A 15000-nucleotide genomic window follows, 5' to 3' on the forward strand; every position below is an offset into this window, starting at 1 on the left:
GTTGGCGAACACAACTGGCATTTTGCAGAGGCGGGAAACGCAATTTCTTTTTCATATCAGGTCAAGTAACTGGGGCTTGAACTCGACTCAAGTCATAAATCGTCGGGGCTCCGGTCGAGTCAAAGTAACGAATCGTTGTCAAGTCATGACATTTGTGACTTGAGTCCAAGTCGAATCTCTTGAAAACGGTCATACAATGGAGCAGAAATTAAAGTTTAGTAAAACCTCTCAGGACTCAACATTCTCTCTCTCTCTCTCTCTCTCCTTTCATCTCATCACGTTCACAGCCTTCCAGGGGAAGTGCCTGCTGGCTAATAAAATTTGACAAGCAAAGCTAACCTTTTTTCCCTCTCCTCCCACAGGTCAGGCGCCGGCGCGTCTGTAATCAAATGTGACGGCCGTCACTGTGCACACACCTGCCATCGCTGGCCTAATGAAAATGTCCCGCCTTAAATTAGCGGGGACGGGCGCCCGGAGAAGAGCAGCGTTTGACAGGACTTGGAGGGAGCGGAGAAGGCGGGGGGCACTGCCATACCCCATTTGACATGTATATAGAGCGCGTGCACACACACACACACACACACACATACACACACACACACACACACACACACACACACACACACACACACAACACCGACAAAACTCATTCATACTGTAAATGCATTCTCCTGTGTGTTTCTAAGGTGGCATTTAAGTGATGGGATATCACACACACACACACACACCCATACGCACTAGGGATGTCAGTAACGGATAGTTTCCCAACCGGTTACCCGTTAGGATTAACCGGTTCATTACCGGATAGTGGTTGATTTTTTTCTTTTTTTAATAGGCTACCCCAAATGTAATATGCATGTATAGCAGGCTACATAATTAAAGTTGGTAGACGAATGGCATACATTTATTTATGCTCCTTTTATAAAAGACAAACAAAAAAGCAACATTTAACAATATAAATAAATTGTTGTAGGCTTCTGGCTTAATCATCAATAAACAACGCATCGCATCTGCATGATGCATGCATCTGCGCGTCTACAGTACAGAGGTCCGCCGGTTCTAGTCCAACAAAACATAAATAAATCCAGTCCAGATCCGAGCAACCTATACCTATAAAGACACTGGACGCATGGGCTAAGCCTTTTTTTATTATTAAGGAAGATCAGCATGCATGTCACCGTGTTCCGTTTGTTGACTTTTCGCTGACGAGAAAACCCTCAAACATCGATAGCACATGGCTAACTTTTGATAGCCGTAAGCCGTGCCAGTGTGGAGACGGATAGGGGGAGAAGGAGGAGGAAGCGGCAGCGGCGGCTGTAAACGTTCTCCCTCCAGGCCAAATGGCCAATAATGGATTTAATAATGTAGGTCTCTGCATTGATACGGTCGACATGTGTTCATCTCGTCTCGCTGTCACTCGCTTACATTTTGACTACCGCAAAGCTACCGTTGTAACTTGTAGCCAACTAGCCATTGAAGTACAACAGAGAACGGGGACATGGAGGGGGCAGAAAACAGAGCCCGAGCGCTGTTCATGCAGCCTGGAGTGCGACAAGCTGGGCGGCGCAAATAGCAATTTTAGGCATGTGTGCAACATGACAACTGTTTTAAAGTATTGTACAGTGACAACTACAGTCTCTGTAATGTTTATGTTGTACTATTACTAAAAACGATCTAAAATAAAGGGATTTAAGATCAGAACACGCATTTATTATTATGCAAATTAACCGTTAAAGCTGATAAAAATGTCCGGATGTTTCTTAACGGTCGGCTAACCGGTTAACCGGTTAACCCCTGACATCCCTAATACGCACGCACGCACGCACGCACGCACTCACACACAGACTTTCCAAGACACATTAGAAAATAGCAGATGTACAAGCTCGTAGCAGGACAAGAGGTAACAGGCTGTGAGCTTGTACATCTGCTCTTGTTTTTTTCCCGAATAGCCAGCGCTAAAATCTAAAATGACACAAATGCTTTCCCGGTGACAGATTTGTTTGTTGTGCCTTTGGCCAGGCATCGTTTATTCAACATATCCTCATGCAGCATTTAGAATATCTTACCAAAGTGATGGTAAATAATTGCAGATAAATAACCATATTATGCTCCAAGGGGGCAAAGCTTCATGTACATTCATATTGGGAGAGACAAACAAGTACCAGGCATATATATACGCCTGTGTTTGCAGAATGGTGTATGATAACATTTGGATTCCGACAGCGTGTAAAGTCACTTGAAAACAAGGCCAGTGCGGCGACAGCGCTGCTCGGATCCTGATGAGGATGAGCCCCTAACATCGACCTTCTGTTCAATGGCCTCAATCTGAGCCTCAATTCAGAGAAAAACGCGGCCAAAGATTGTGCTTATATAGTGGAAGTGGACGGCGGAGAAACATTTAATTGCGAGAGAGTGCGAAAAATGCGTCCACGTCACACCCCGTCCTCCGTTCACTTCATGCATCTCCTGATCTCCCCATGCATCTCCTGATCTCCCCATGCATCTCCTGATCTCCCCATGCATCTCCTGATCTCCCCATGCATCTCCTTCGGGACTGAATACAAAATGTCCCTTATTTCTGACACGTCAGTGCATCCACAAGTCACAGAAATGCTCCTCCCTACCTCAAAGAACCTCACTTTTTAACTACTCGTTTGAATGACATTGCAGTTTTTTTGCTGATCCTTTAGCACTTTGATAGAAAACTGTCGATGGAGTTCAATGGACAGGTGTTAGGTTTTAACCCTCTTATGGCCACCCTAATTAACAGTGGATTGTGCCTTCTACCTGCACTATTCATATGTTTAATTCCTCATTTTAATGGCAATAGAAAAATCTATTCTAACACGGTAATCCTATAGTATTATACCCAGTCCTGATGGTGGCGGTAACTTCACCATTATGCCGATTTTGACCAAATAGAGCGAATCTGGCGATGTCATTTCCTGTCCACGTGATCACAACATCCGCTATGTCCGGGATGCTAAGCTATCATCGTTTATTTTATTAACTACGTCAAATTAAGCTCTAATCAAGCCCCAAATATCGCATATTACGCAGAGATGCACATAAAGAATGCGCACGTGCGTGCGAGAGCGTGCGCGCAAGGATTTCGGACGGTTTTGGGTAGATTACATCGGCCGTTTGCCAAACAAGCTAAAGGTGGCTACATTTTGCTACATTAAGCCCCCGATAATCAGGAATAAAACGTTAAGTCATTTACGTCAACGGTCAACCTTTGCGACCAAAGATCACGCATATAATGGAAGTGGACGGTGAGGCGAGGAAAAATTCCATTGACAGACCACAGCGGAAGAGAGTGTTGCCTAGCGTTGCCTAGGCTATTCTGAATCAATAATTAAAATGAATACTTCAGGTGTCTTTGGCAGGAAAGAGTTAAGACAGAAGTGGGCTCAAGGCATATCGGCCGGACGCTCGGCCCAGTTTGAAGTTGTCCGGGTCCAATATGAGCGCACATCAGTTGGACCGGCAGTTTCGGTCAACCGGCTATCCGACCGACTCTGCGCCGGACTATCAACTGCATTGTGTCGGCGACGCGCCGAGTTTTAAAGTGGACAGACGGACGGTTATTGGGATATGTGAACTACGGACGAACGGACGGAGTTGTGTGCATTTCTTGTGAGATGAAGGAACGGTTAGTGTGCACACAGCAACAGTGTGGCGTGTTAGTGCGGAGTGTGTTGTTTATGTTGGTGTTAGTTGAGTTGGTGATTTCAGCTACCTGCTGTCGAGTGCGTCGTTTTTAAATGGACTTCATGAATAAATTTGACTCAAAATACATATGCACACACACACACACTCATCCACAGATGCACGCGTACGCTCACACATGCAAAAACTGTTTTATGCATATCCATGCACATGCTCGCGCACACACAGACACACAGTGTGTGTCAACGTAACACGATCATGTGTGTGCGCTCCCGTCTGGAATGAAGTGTCGCTACTCCTCCTACAGTATTGTTGCTAGGATACGCCGGGAAAATAAATAATAAATACAAAAACAAATTTCATGTGGGTTGTTGCGAGTTTTAGTGGCATGTCTGTGCGCGCGCACGCGTGTGTGTGTTTGTGTGTGCGTGCACACGTGCATGCAGATCTATAAGCTACACTCGTTGCTAGCTTGTAGATATGTTCTTTTAGAGAGAGAGAGAGAGAGAGAGAGAGAGAGAGTTCAGTAATGAAGTGTCCTCATATATGAGTGGGTGAGAGTTAAAGTGGTATAAGAGATCTGTCAGCCCACTAGACTGTGGCTAATTATTTCTCTCTCTCGCTCTCTCTCACACACACACAGTCTTTGGCTATGACAAACATTTCATAAAATGTTGCTTTGACCTCCACTGTCCACTCCTCTCTCTCCCTCCCTCTCTCTTTCCCCATCTGTCATGACTTTTCGGTTCCAATCTGTCTTATCTCCCAAGTCCAATCCTCCTCCTCCTCCCCGCTCCCTCTCTCCGTGCGGATGAGAGAAGACAAGCAGTTGGATGTGGTTTTCAATTCACAAACAAGTCGAAGAGTCGAAAATCCCCACCGGCTGGCTACACACAACCGGAACAAAGTGGCGTGCGTTGAGTTACATTGTCAAATTTAGAACCCCACGCTCTCACTAATGGCAAAGACCAACACATTGGCCTCTATCTTCGTCCATGCTAAAGCCCTTAACCCTAAACTTATTTGCCTTTTTTTTCTTTCTTTTTTTACTATTTAGAAAAACGGTTTTGAATAGTTAAACTAGGCGATCTACATCGACACGTTGTGAGCTTGTAGATTATCTATTTTAACTTTTCAAAAATATTTAATAGTAAAAAAAAGGCAACATAATTTAGGGATAAGGGGTTTAGCAATCGTTATGAACGATTCAAAATGGATTCATAATTTCCAAAAAAGAAAAATTTGATTTTTTTTTCTGCTTAGTTACAGTTTTCACTACATGGTGTTTGTGATATGAAATGTAAGCTTACTCTAATCACAGTAAATTCAAGTCAATTCAATCTTTATTGCAGACTCAGGGGAATCCATATCACAGTACAAAACAACAATACAATGATAGTAAACATCATAGTCATTTTCGAGTTACTGTAGTCAGTAGTCACTTCAGATCAGCACAGCTGTATTGTATTGTAGTATTGAATCGAGAATCATTTTGAATAGACAATCGTTTTCAATCCGGATTGAGAATCAATTTTGAATCGAATCGTCACCCCAAGAATCAGAATTGAATCGAACCGTGGGACACCCAAAGATTCACAGCTCTAATTAGCATGAACTATCATGCATGAATTATCTATTTTTTATGATTATACTATATGCGTCTGTGAAACATCATGTGACATTTAAGTTTGTGAAACGTCTCTAAACTATTATTTCCAAACATTAAACATCCATTGAGCCATAAGACAAAAAAAGACAGGGTATTGTTCTGCGTTTGCCTCTGTGCCTATCCGTGCGTGCATGCGTGTGTACTGTAGCATGTGGCCATGCTTAATGCATGAGTTTAGAGTTTTGGGCGGGTAGGCGTGCATGTTAATGTGTGCTAATAGTAATGGAGCTCTATCACACACACACACACACACACACACACACACACACACACACACACACGCGCACGCACGCTCACTCACAGGTGCACAGATGCGAGCAGCTCGGTGCATTCGCCCACACGCATGACACACCGACCCTCTCTACCGCCCACACAAATGCAGACAAACAAGCACAAAATACACACATACTGTACACACACACAGGATGCAATGGCCCTCTCCCACGCACATGCAGGCGCACACACACACACACACACACACACACACACGCGCACCCGCACAGTTGGCACAGATGAGGAGTCAGACACAAGACATACTGACATGTCTGATTGCATGCACACTCTTGCACACTCTTTTGCATATATGCATCTCAGGGTGCAAATCTTATGAATGCCATTTGTATTCATGTATTTTCAACCCAGTACCTAACCTAACGCTAACCCTAAACAAAGAAAAGCTGATCTGCTAGAGCTGAAAATGGTTTGAGGTTAGGCATGGGGTCATAATGAAAATTCACGTCACGATTATTGTGTTAGAAGTTAAGTGTGATTAACAAATATTTTTGCGAAAATATAAATATACTCAAACTAAACAGAGGTGGGGAGGAGGCTTTTGGAGGAGACAATTGGCCCTCGCACGTATAGCGCGCGCGCACGCACGCACGCACGCACGCACGCACACACACACACACACACACACACACACACACACACACACACACACACACACACACACACACACACACACACACACACACACACACACACACACACACACACACACACACACACACACACACACACACACACACACACACACACACACACACACACAGAGAGGTGTCCATACCTGTCAGAGGGTGCAGGGTTGTGGCTCGGGGCGGCAGCAGCAGCGGGCGGGGGTCTGGGCTTGTTCACCTTGGCGTAGAGCCCCTCCAGGTCCTCCTGGGAGGGCTGCCGGCTGTGGGAGCCGCCTCCTCCGGGGGTCCGCGGGGAGGGGGTCCGGCTCAGCTGGGCGTGGGGCGAGCGGGAGGCCGAGGGGGGCCGGCGGAAGGCCTCGATGCGCGCGTAGTTGGGGTCCATGTCGTCGTCGTCCATGTCGGGCAGCGAGGCGGCGGACGGGCGGCGGACGTCGGCGTAGCGCGGCTCCGACCTGCCCCGCAGGGGTGGGGAAAGGATTCAAACGCTGTACTTTAACACGGTTAGGCCTGACATCGACATTTTAAAAATGTTGGGTGCAGTACTTAGTTTAGACAGTTTTTGGTTTAGACTAGTCATTGGTTAGACTAGTCCTTATAGTCCTACAACTACAACCTATCTCAAACCCTCACCCTAAACCTAACCGGGGTGCATACTTAGTTTGGACTAGTCATTGGTTAGACATGGGTTAAGGTTAGGTTTAGGTGTGCCGCCCTGTGGGAGGTTAGGGTTAGTGTTTGAGATACTGTAGTGTATATTGTAGTTGTATAGGACTAATGACTGGTCTAACCAATGACTAAACCTAACCTCCCACGCGGCAGCACACCTAAACCTAACCCATGTCTAACCAACGACTAGTCTAAACCATAGAGTATATATGAATAGAGAAGGCACCCAGAGGAAACCCTGAGGCGAAATGGACATAGTGGCCGAATGAAGGTATTGCAGCCTGGACCCAAACACATGAATGCGCTGGTCCGTTGACTATAATTGTGCACGTTCACGACGGCAGCACGCTCATTCGCGTTCGTGCACGTTCAACGGCAGCTCGTTCATGTGTTTGGGGCCAATCCATCCCAGAATGCTCTCTGTACCTACCCGGAAGGAGGAGTGAAATCGCCTCATGCGCTTTTGAGCAACTTAATGCAAGTGGATGGAAGGAGAACTCGGGTGCCCTCTCTATTCATGATAGTGCATGCACATCCACTCCAGCCCAGGTGGCGCAGGACAAACAGCAACACAGGAGGAAAACGTTTCCGTCACTAGGATGGAATATACTATGATAGTATTCATATATTCCTGAAGAAGACCCTTATAGTGATCCAACCGTCGAATGAATAATAAACCAGTGGAGCCGAGTGTTGTTTCCTCCTGTATTGCTTGAGATGACCATGCCTATAGTTGTTTTGGTTTGTCTGTCGGCGAGGACGCTATAATGTAGTTAGGGAATTGTCATTTTGTTTTTAATTTTTACTTTAGTTTTCAGTTTAGGGACTCCATTTTCGTCACCGCTAAACCCCTTATGTTTTTCAAAATAGTAAAAAAGGCAAAGATGTTTAGGGATAATGGGTTTAGCGGTGACGAAAATGGAGCCCATAGTATCTGTAACTCTGAGAGCGTACGAAATGGAACCACATGGACCCTTACAGGTCTTTAATTCTGAGAGTGTACAAATGGAACCACATGGACCCTTACAGGTCTGTAACTCTGAGAGTGTACACATGGAACCAAATGGACCCTTACAGGTCAGTAACTCAGAGTGTACAAATGGAACCAAATGGACCCTCGTGACTCACGAGGGTCCTTGACATGTATGGTCAGCCAAAACTGGAGGCAAGCGGGGGGGATTCAACCTACCACTACTAGACTGTGATGATGGACAATTAGTTGCACCTGCAGCAAGCAAGCTTAGCAAGCTGCATCTTATCCTATCTAATCTAATGTTATCATACCTGACTGCATCTTATCCTATCTAATCTAATGTTATCATACCTGACTGCATCTTATCCTATCTAATCTAATGTTATCATACCTGACTGCATCTTATCCTATCTAATCTAATGTTATCATACCTGACTGCATCTTCAGTGTTCCTGTTATTATCCTATCTAATCTAATGTTATCATACCTGACTGCATCTTCAGTGTTCCTGTTATTATCCTATCTATTCTAATGTTATCATACCTGACTGCATCTTCAGTGTTCCTGTTATTATCCTATCTATTCTAATGTTATCATACCTGACTGCATCTTCAGTGTTCCTGTTATTATCCTATCTATTCTAATGTTATCATACCTGACTGCATCTTCAGTGTTCCTGTTATTATCCTATCTAATCTAATGTTATCATACCTGACTGCATCTTCAGTGTTCCTGTTATTATCCTATCTAATCTAATGTTATCATACCTGACTGCATCTTCAGTGTTCCTGTTATTATCCTATCTATTCTAATGTTATCATACCTGACTGCATCTTCAGTGTTCCTGTCCAGCTCCTCTTCATTCAGAGCCTCCAGTTTGTTTTGGGGCGTTTTGGTCGCCTCCTTGCCTTTGTCCTCCTTCTTCTTACCAAACCTGTGCACGCACACACACACACGCGCGCGCACACGCACACACACACACACACACACACACACACAGCGTAGAGAGATAGACCAATTTTTTTTTGATATTCAGTTGAATAATTGTGGTACTGTACATACTGTAAGTTAATGATGAGCATCACAAGCATCTTAATAAATTATTACTGCTGCCGTGGGGAAAACATATCAGAGCAGAAAAGGAATGTGTGTCGCTCTTCCTTTCCCGAAGAAGAGACAGCTAATAGTGAACGTAATGGTTTTCGGCACAGTTCTTTCTGAGAGACACATGAAGTGGGTCGGGTTGGAAGAGAGAGGTTCCACATCTATGATGAAACAACAGTGTGCGGGCGGTAATGACAGCTGCCTGGGTGCATGAAAGCTTTGTGTGCACGCGCGCGCGCACGCACACACACACACACACACACACACACACACACACACACACACACACACACACACACACACACACACACACACACACACACACACACACACACACACACACACACACACACACACACACACACACACACACACACACACACACACACACACACACACACACACACACACACACACACACACACACACACACACACACACACACACACACACAATTATACTTGCGAGGACATCGGTCATTTTAAGACGGCGATTCTATGAATGCCATTCCCATTTAAATTCCCATATTTCACTGTAAGCCTGAAGCTGAACAATAGCAGATCTACAGGCACACAACGTGTCGTGCTGCGATGTGTTGCAGCCGTGCAGTGTGGTGCGTTGCCCAACCTCAAAAATATATTCTTGTGGGTGTAATCTCATTGTGTGCGCGCGTGCGTGTTATCCCAAAATCAGATGACAATATTCCTGAGGCAGCCCCTCTAATATCTAGCCGTTATCGTCACCGACATGTTCCGACATGTCTTCATCATTTCCATCATCCCGAACAGCGTTGCGCCGTCTCTCCTGCAGCCCTTGATGTTCAAACATGTGGAACGTGGACGTTGCTCCACATTAGCCGCGATCGATCCGTCGCTGTGATGAAACCCCTCTCGTTGTCGCTTCTCCTTCGACAACCATCTCCCTCCTGCCTCTTCAAGCCCGGCTTGTACTTACGTCGTGGAAAGTAACTAAGTACATTTACTTAACCCATTTAGGCCTGACCTCCAAATTTAAAAAACAATCTTCTAAATCCTCTAAATAAATATTTTCACAAATGTTCGAAAATAGCAGACCTACAAGCTCGTAGCGTGCCACTCGGTGGCGCGCTATGAGCTTGAGTTCCCACCCAAAATGGGTTAAGTACTGTACTTATGTACAATTTTGAGGTATGTGTACTTTACTTGAGTATTTCCAAATTCCAACACTTTTACTTCTACTCCACTACATCTCGGGTATACAAACATTGTACTTTTACACCACTACATGTATTTGAAAACTTTAGTTACCAGTTACTTTGTAGATGTTGATTATTATGACAAAACATACAGTAACCACTTCGGCCCTATATACATTTCGGCCATTTGAAAATAGCCGATCTACAAGCTCGCGATGCGACGCATCGTGAGCTTGTAGATCGGCTATTTTCAAAAGATTATGAACTTGAAATTCTGCATAATGAGTATGTTTACTTTTAGTACTTAAAGTACATTTTGATGGCAATACTTTTACATTTCAAATTCCGGAGTATTTCTATATTGCATTATTGATACACGGCGCTTTGCGGATGCTATTTTCGGCATGCGACGCAGAGCATAAATTAGGCCTTAGCCTCCTCTTCCTCAGATCTCGCTCTCCCTCTGTCCCTCGTCCCCGGAGCGCCCCGCTGGGCTAATCTAAATGCATGAGTTTATCCCATTAACAGCCAGGCGTTTCACCTGGCGGCTGGGTTTGGGGGCATGCTAGCCGGACGGATGGCGGTCTGAATGGTGGGGTGCATACAGTACGTTGGTTAGACATACTAACAGTCCGACAGGCATTAGTCCCACAACACCGTTGCTCCCTTACAACCAACCCATGCTGCGGGTTAAAATTCACCCGTGGCTCCCGACAAAAAACCTGCCTGTGGCGGGTTAACACTAACCCGTGACCCCGACATGCGTGGCAGGTTACAACTAACCCGTGGCTCCCGGCATGTGTGGCAGGTTAAAACTAACCAGTGGCAGGTTACAACTAACCCGTGCCTTCCTGTGAGGTTAGGTTTGGGTTGTGGGTAGGGTGTCGAACTCATGACTGTAAGTGCAGTACGTCGGACCAAACACATTGTGTTACCTAAAAGTTTACCTAACTACTGTATGCTTCTACAGGGAAAACATACACATGTACATGTGTTATTATTTTTGACTCTATGATTGCCCTTTCTTGCACTGTCTATTCTATCCCTTTGTTTGCTGTTCTTGACTGTGTTTCCGTTGTTTTGAATGTTATGTTATCTATGCTGCTGCATTGTCTGAAGGAAGCCAAACGAAAACTACAAATGCACTCTATCGAGCTGCCAACTTGTGCCATAAATGGCCTACATAGCCAGCCACATACTTGCACGCTCTGCTTGCGCAAGTAATACGTTTCACTCTTATGTACCTGGCCTGTACACAAGATGTAACAATACAACCATGAACCTCTACTGGACTCTTTTACCATAGCAACACATTATCACTTCCAAGACGGCAAACGGTTGCCTCTTTGGGACCGATGAACCGATCAAACATTTTAAAAAAGTGACTTTAAAGTTGTATTCTCGACGACACATGTTGACTAGGGAGGATACGATTCTGTCCCTATTGGGACATAAGACCGTTTGACTGGAAACTGGAAGGATAACCCCCCTTCCACTCACCCCTTTGTCATTTGGTCACATTTGGCCCAAGAAGTCATAATGTGCATTTTGGGGAACCTTGACCCTAGATTAGATGCCCCATTTTATGCTAGAAACCTCCCGTTGTACCATAGCGACCACCTATTACATCCTATCACCCACTGTTTTCCAATCCAATCCACTTTATTTATAAAGCACATTTAAAACAACAAGGTTGTTACAAAGTGTTGTAAACAAAAGAAAAACTAAAATACCAAGGGCGAAAACACCAATGCATATGAGCAACATAAAGACATTAATCAGTATGTTCACATTTTCACGATTTTTCAAAAATGGCAGATCTACAAGCTCACAAGCTCGCTATGAGCTTGTAGATCTGCTATTTTTCAATAGCTAAAGCATAACAATGCTTAAAACACCAAAAGGGGTTCCCGCCCTGAATGGGTTCAACACAGGCAAGGTTTAAAAAGATCTACCAGGTGAGGTGGAAGTTCATTTCTACAGTGTGGGCGCTGCAGCGTAAAATGACCTATCCCCCGGGATTTTAGCTTTGATTTAGGGATCATAAGAAGTGACTGGTCAGTCGACCTCAGGACCCTTTTCGATTCTTTGGGAGCTACAAGTTCCTATATGTAGAAAGGTGCCAACCCATTTACAAACTTAAAAACAAACACTAAAACCTTGCAGTGCAGTGCACTTGGAGCCAGTGTAGGGAGGTGATCGACCGAGTCAGGCTTGGGTAACGCCAAAGTATAAATTGCATTACAGCAGTCGAGTCGGGTTGAAATAAAAGCACGTATAAGACTTGACTTTCGCTAACAGCCTCAGCTGATAAAAGCTGAACAGAATTGATCTGTTTGTCAAACTTAAAAACAACCAACTAATCTAATTTGGTTTGTGACCACCGGGTTTAAAAATGGCTGCAGTAACCACCTCGTTACCATAGCAACCACCTCTTTACCATAGCAAACACAGCATTTGTGCCTAGCAACCATTTCCGACCACCTTCGGGCACTCTATCAACAACCTATTTCAACCTATTATTTAAACTAATTTGTCTCTCTTGATTCACACACTGTGTCAACCTGTTCCACGCAAATTAATTCACAGAACACAACTAGTTTAATCTATTTTCTTTAATAAGAATTTTGGGAAAAGCCTCCAGAGGGACAGTGAGCTGCAGGCATTCTTTTCTAGTTGCACATTATTAGTAGAGTATAGTCACTCATTGTTTAGTTCTGAATTAATTTCCGAGTGGGTTGAATTAGAGTGACGTTAAAACTCCTCACTTGGCTGGGGAACCAAAGCCCCCCCCAGGGACCCCTGAGGGTCCCAGGACCCTACTTTTAATGGTCACTGCTGTGTGGCTGGGTGGAGAGAATGTTTTGCAGAATGGCAGATAAAATAGGACAGCTTGAATAGTGGAATTTTGTTTAAAATATATTACATTATTCATTATAGGGTGATATGACCCACAAAAGTAATAATAAATAAATATAATAAATACTGAAAACGTAAAAATGTATCCATGTTGTAACTTTCTGTTAATTTAGCTTTTTTAACATTCTTAGTGTTGATTTAACCAAGGGACATTTCACCGCTGGCAGAAACTGCAGTCACTCAATGTTAATAGTATAGTAGATGGCAAAATTTGAAATGTGCACCCTATATGGCCAGATTGCTGAATTCCTACAATGCCCATAATGCTTCAGTGCACTTCCCCTCCTTGTGGACAGGGGAGGAGGCTGCATGGAGTTGTGACTTTGTAGTCCAGGAAGGAAGTGAGACCACATTTTCAAGACAGGTTTTTTGTTCATGAACATGGTGCAGGTGTCATGAATAAAATTTCAAGAAAAAAAACATATTACACACATTAAAAAACCCAGGAAAGTGTGTCTTGTGTGAGTTAAAATAGGTTGCTGCTGAGAAGAGCAATGAGCAGATCTATCTGTCTGTCTGTCTATCCAAATAATGCGATTATTGAAAATATCAGACGACATTCCTGTTTCATTATTTGTCTGAGTTTCTCTTTTGTTTCTCTTTTTCACACACACACACACACACACACACACACACACACACACACACACACACACACACACACACACACACACACCAGTGCCTTAATTAAGCATCCATTGGGAGGGCAGAGGTCCACAGTTGGACCCATCATTATGTCTGCATCAATTAGAAAGGTAGGAAAAAGGGAAAAGAAAAAAAACCCTTTTTCCCTTTCTCTCATTGCCATGTGGGAGTGGGAGGGAGGTGGGGGGGGCTCCCAATTAGAGACATGTACCTGCCAGAAGGATAGAGATCCCCCCCACCCCCTTCCTCCTATTCCTTCCCATTATCTTATGTTCTTCTTTCTTTTATTTTCTAAAACGTCCTTTCTTTCTCCTGCCGTGGCGAGCACACTGCTTTGCTAATGATGTCACCTCCTCTCTCTCCCTCTCTCTCTCTCTCTCTCTCTCTCTCGCTCTCTCGCTCTCTCGCTCTCTCGCTCTCTCTCTCTCTCTCTCTCTCTCTCTCTCTCTCTCTCTCTCTCTCTCTCTCTCTCTCCTCTCTCCCTCTCTCCCTCTCTCTCCCTCTCTCCCTCTCTCCCTCTCCCTCTCTCCCTCCCTCCCTCCCTCCCTCCCCCCACACACACCAACACTGGGGGTTTTTTTCATGCTTTTTGCCTTTTTCTTCTTTTCTTCCAAACCACCTTTGTTTCTTTCCGGGTACACTTTCTCTTTCAGTTTACAATTAGATTTTTTGGGGTTATAGGGTTAGGGTTAGAAAGTGCACGAGGAAATTACATGAACTCTGGTGGCCAAACGGCAGGGTAAATGGCCACCTAAATAAGAGTGCATGCAAGGGAGACAATTTAGTGATACTAGGATCCTCTGGAACTACAGTATAAGATTACCAGACGTAGCATCTGCCTAAACTAGTGGTCCACAGTCTTTGTTTATTTCAAGGATGCTCAGTTTGGTGAGCGCAGCCCCCGGGATTTTTTTTAAATTAAAAGGATATATAAAAAAGTTGTCAAAGACATCTTCGACAGCAAATGAGTTATTACACGCCGAGCCAGACTGGGGAAACAGTAATGCCCGAGTAGGCCATCCTGCCTGGCGAAGATATGCCCCACTGTCAGTATAGACCAAATAAGTACTTATTTACTGACTGGCAAAAAGGAAAGATTTGGCCAAACTAACTATTATAGTCTTTCTATTATGATCATGTCATAACAGTCTAAATAGAAAAACATTGGCCGACAACAGGCGAACGCACATTAGCCCATTTACAGTCAATGACAGTGGTTCTCAAATGTGGGGGGAGGAGGGGGGCAAGGACCCAATAA

At 44.5% G+C, this 15000-nt stretch overlaps 1 protein-coding gene across 1 annotated transcript in view; it reads right to left on the bottom strand.

The window, feature by feature from the left end:
• The window catches only part of LOC310853930 (partitioning defective 3 homolog B-like), a gene marked incomplete at both ends in the record, with an annotated part of 195089 nt that overhangs the window by 58337 nt on the left and 121752 nt on the right, over positions 1-15000 (bottom strand). The window contains 2 exons of the mRNA XM_083758404.1: positions 6411-6713; positions 8724-8834. Of these exons, the coding sequence (XP_083614530.1) occupies positions 6411-6713; positions 8724-8834 (414 nt within the window). The remainder of the gene's footprint in view (positions 1-6410; positions 6714-8723; positions 8835-15000) is intronic.

The sequence above is a fragment of the Protomyctophum parallelum genome, assembly GCF_964188405.1.
Source record: "Protomyctophum parallelum genome assembly, chromosome: 23".
In the NCBI taxonomy this organism is placed as follows: domain Eukaryota; kingdom Metazoa; phylum Chordata; class Actinopteri; order Myctophiformes; family Myctophidae; genus Protomyctophum; species Protomyctophum parallelum.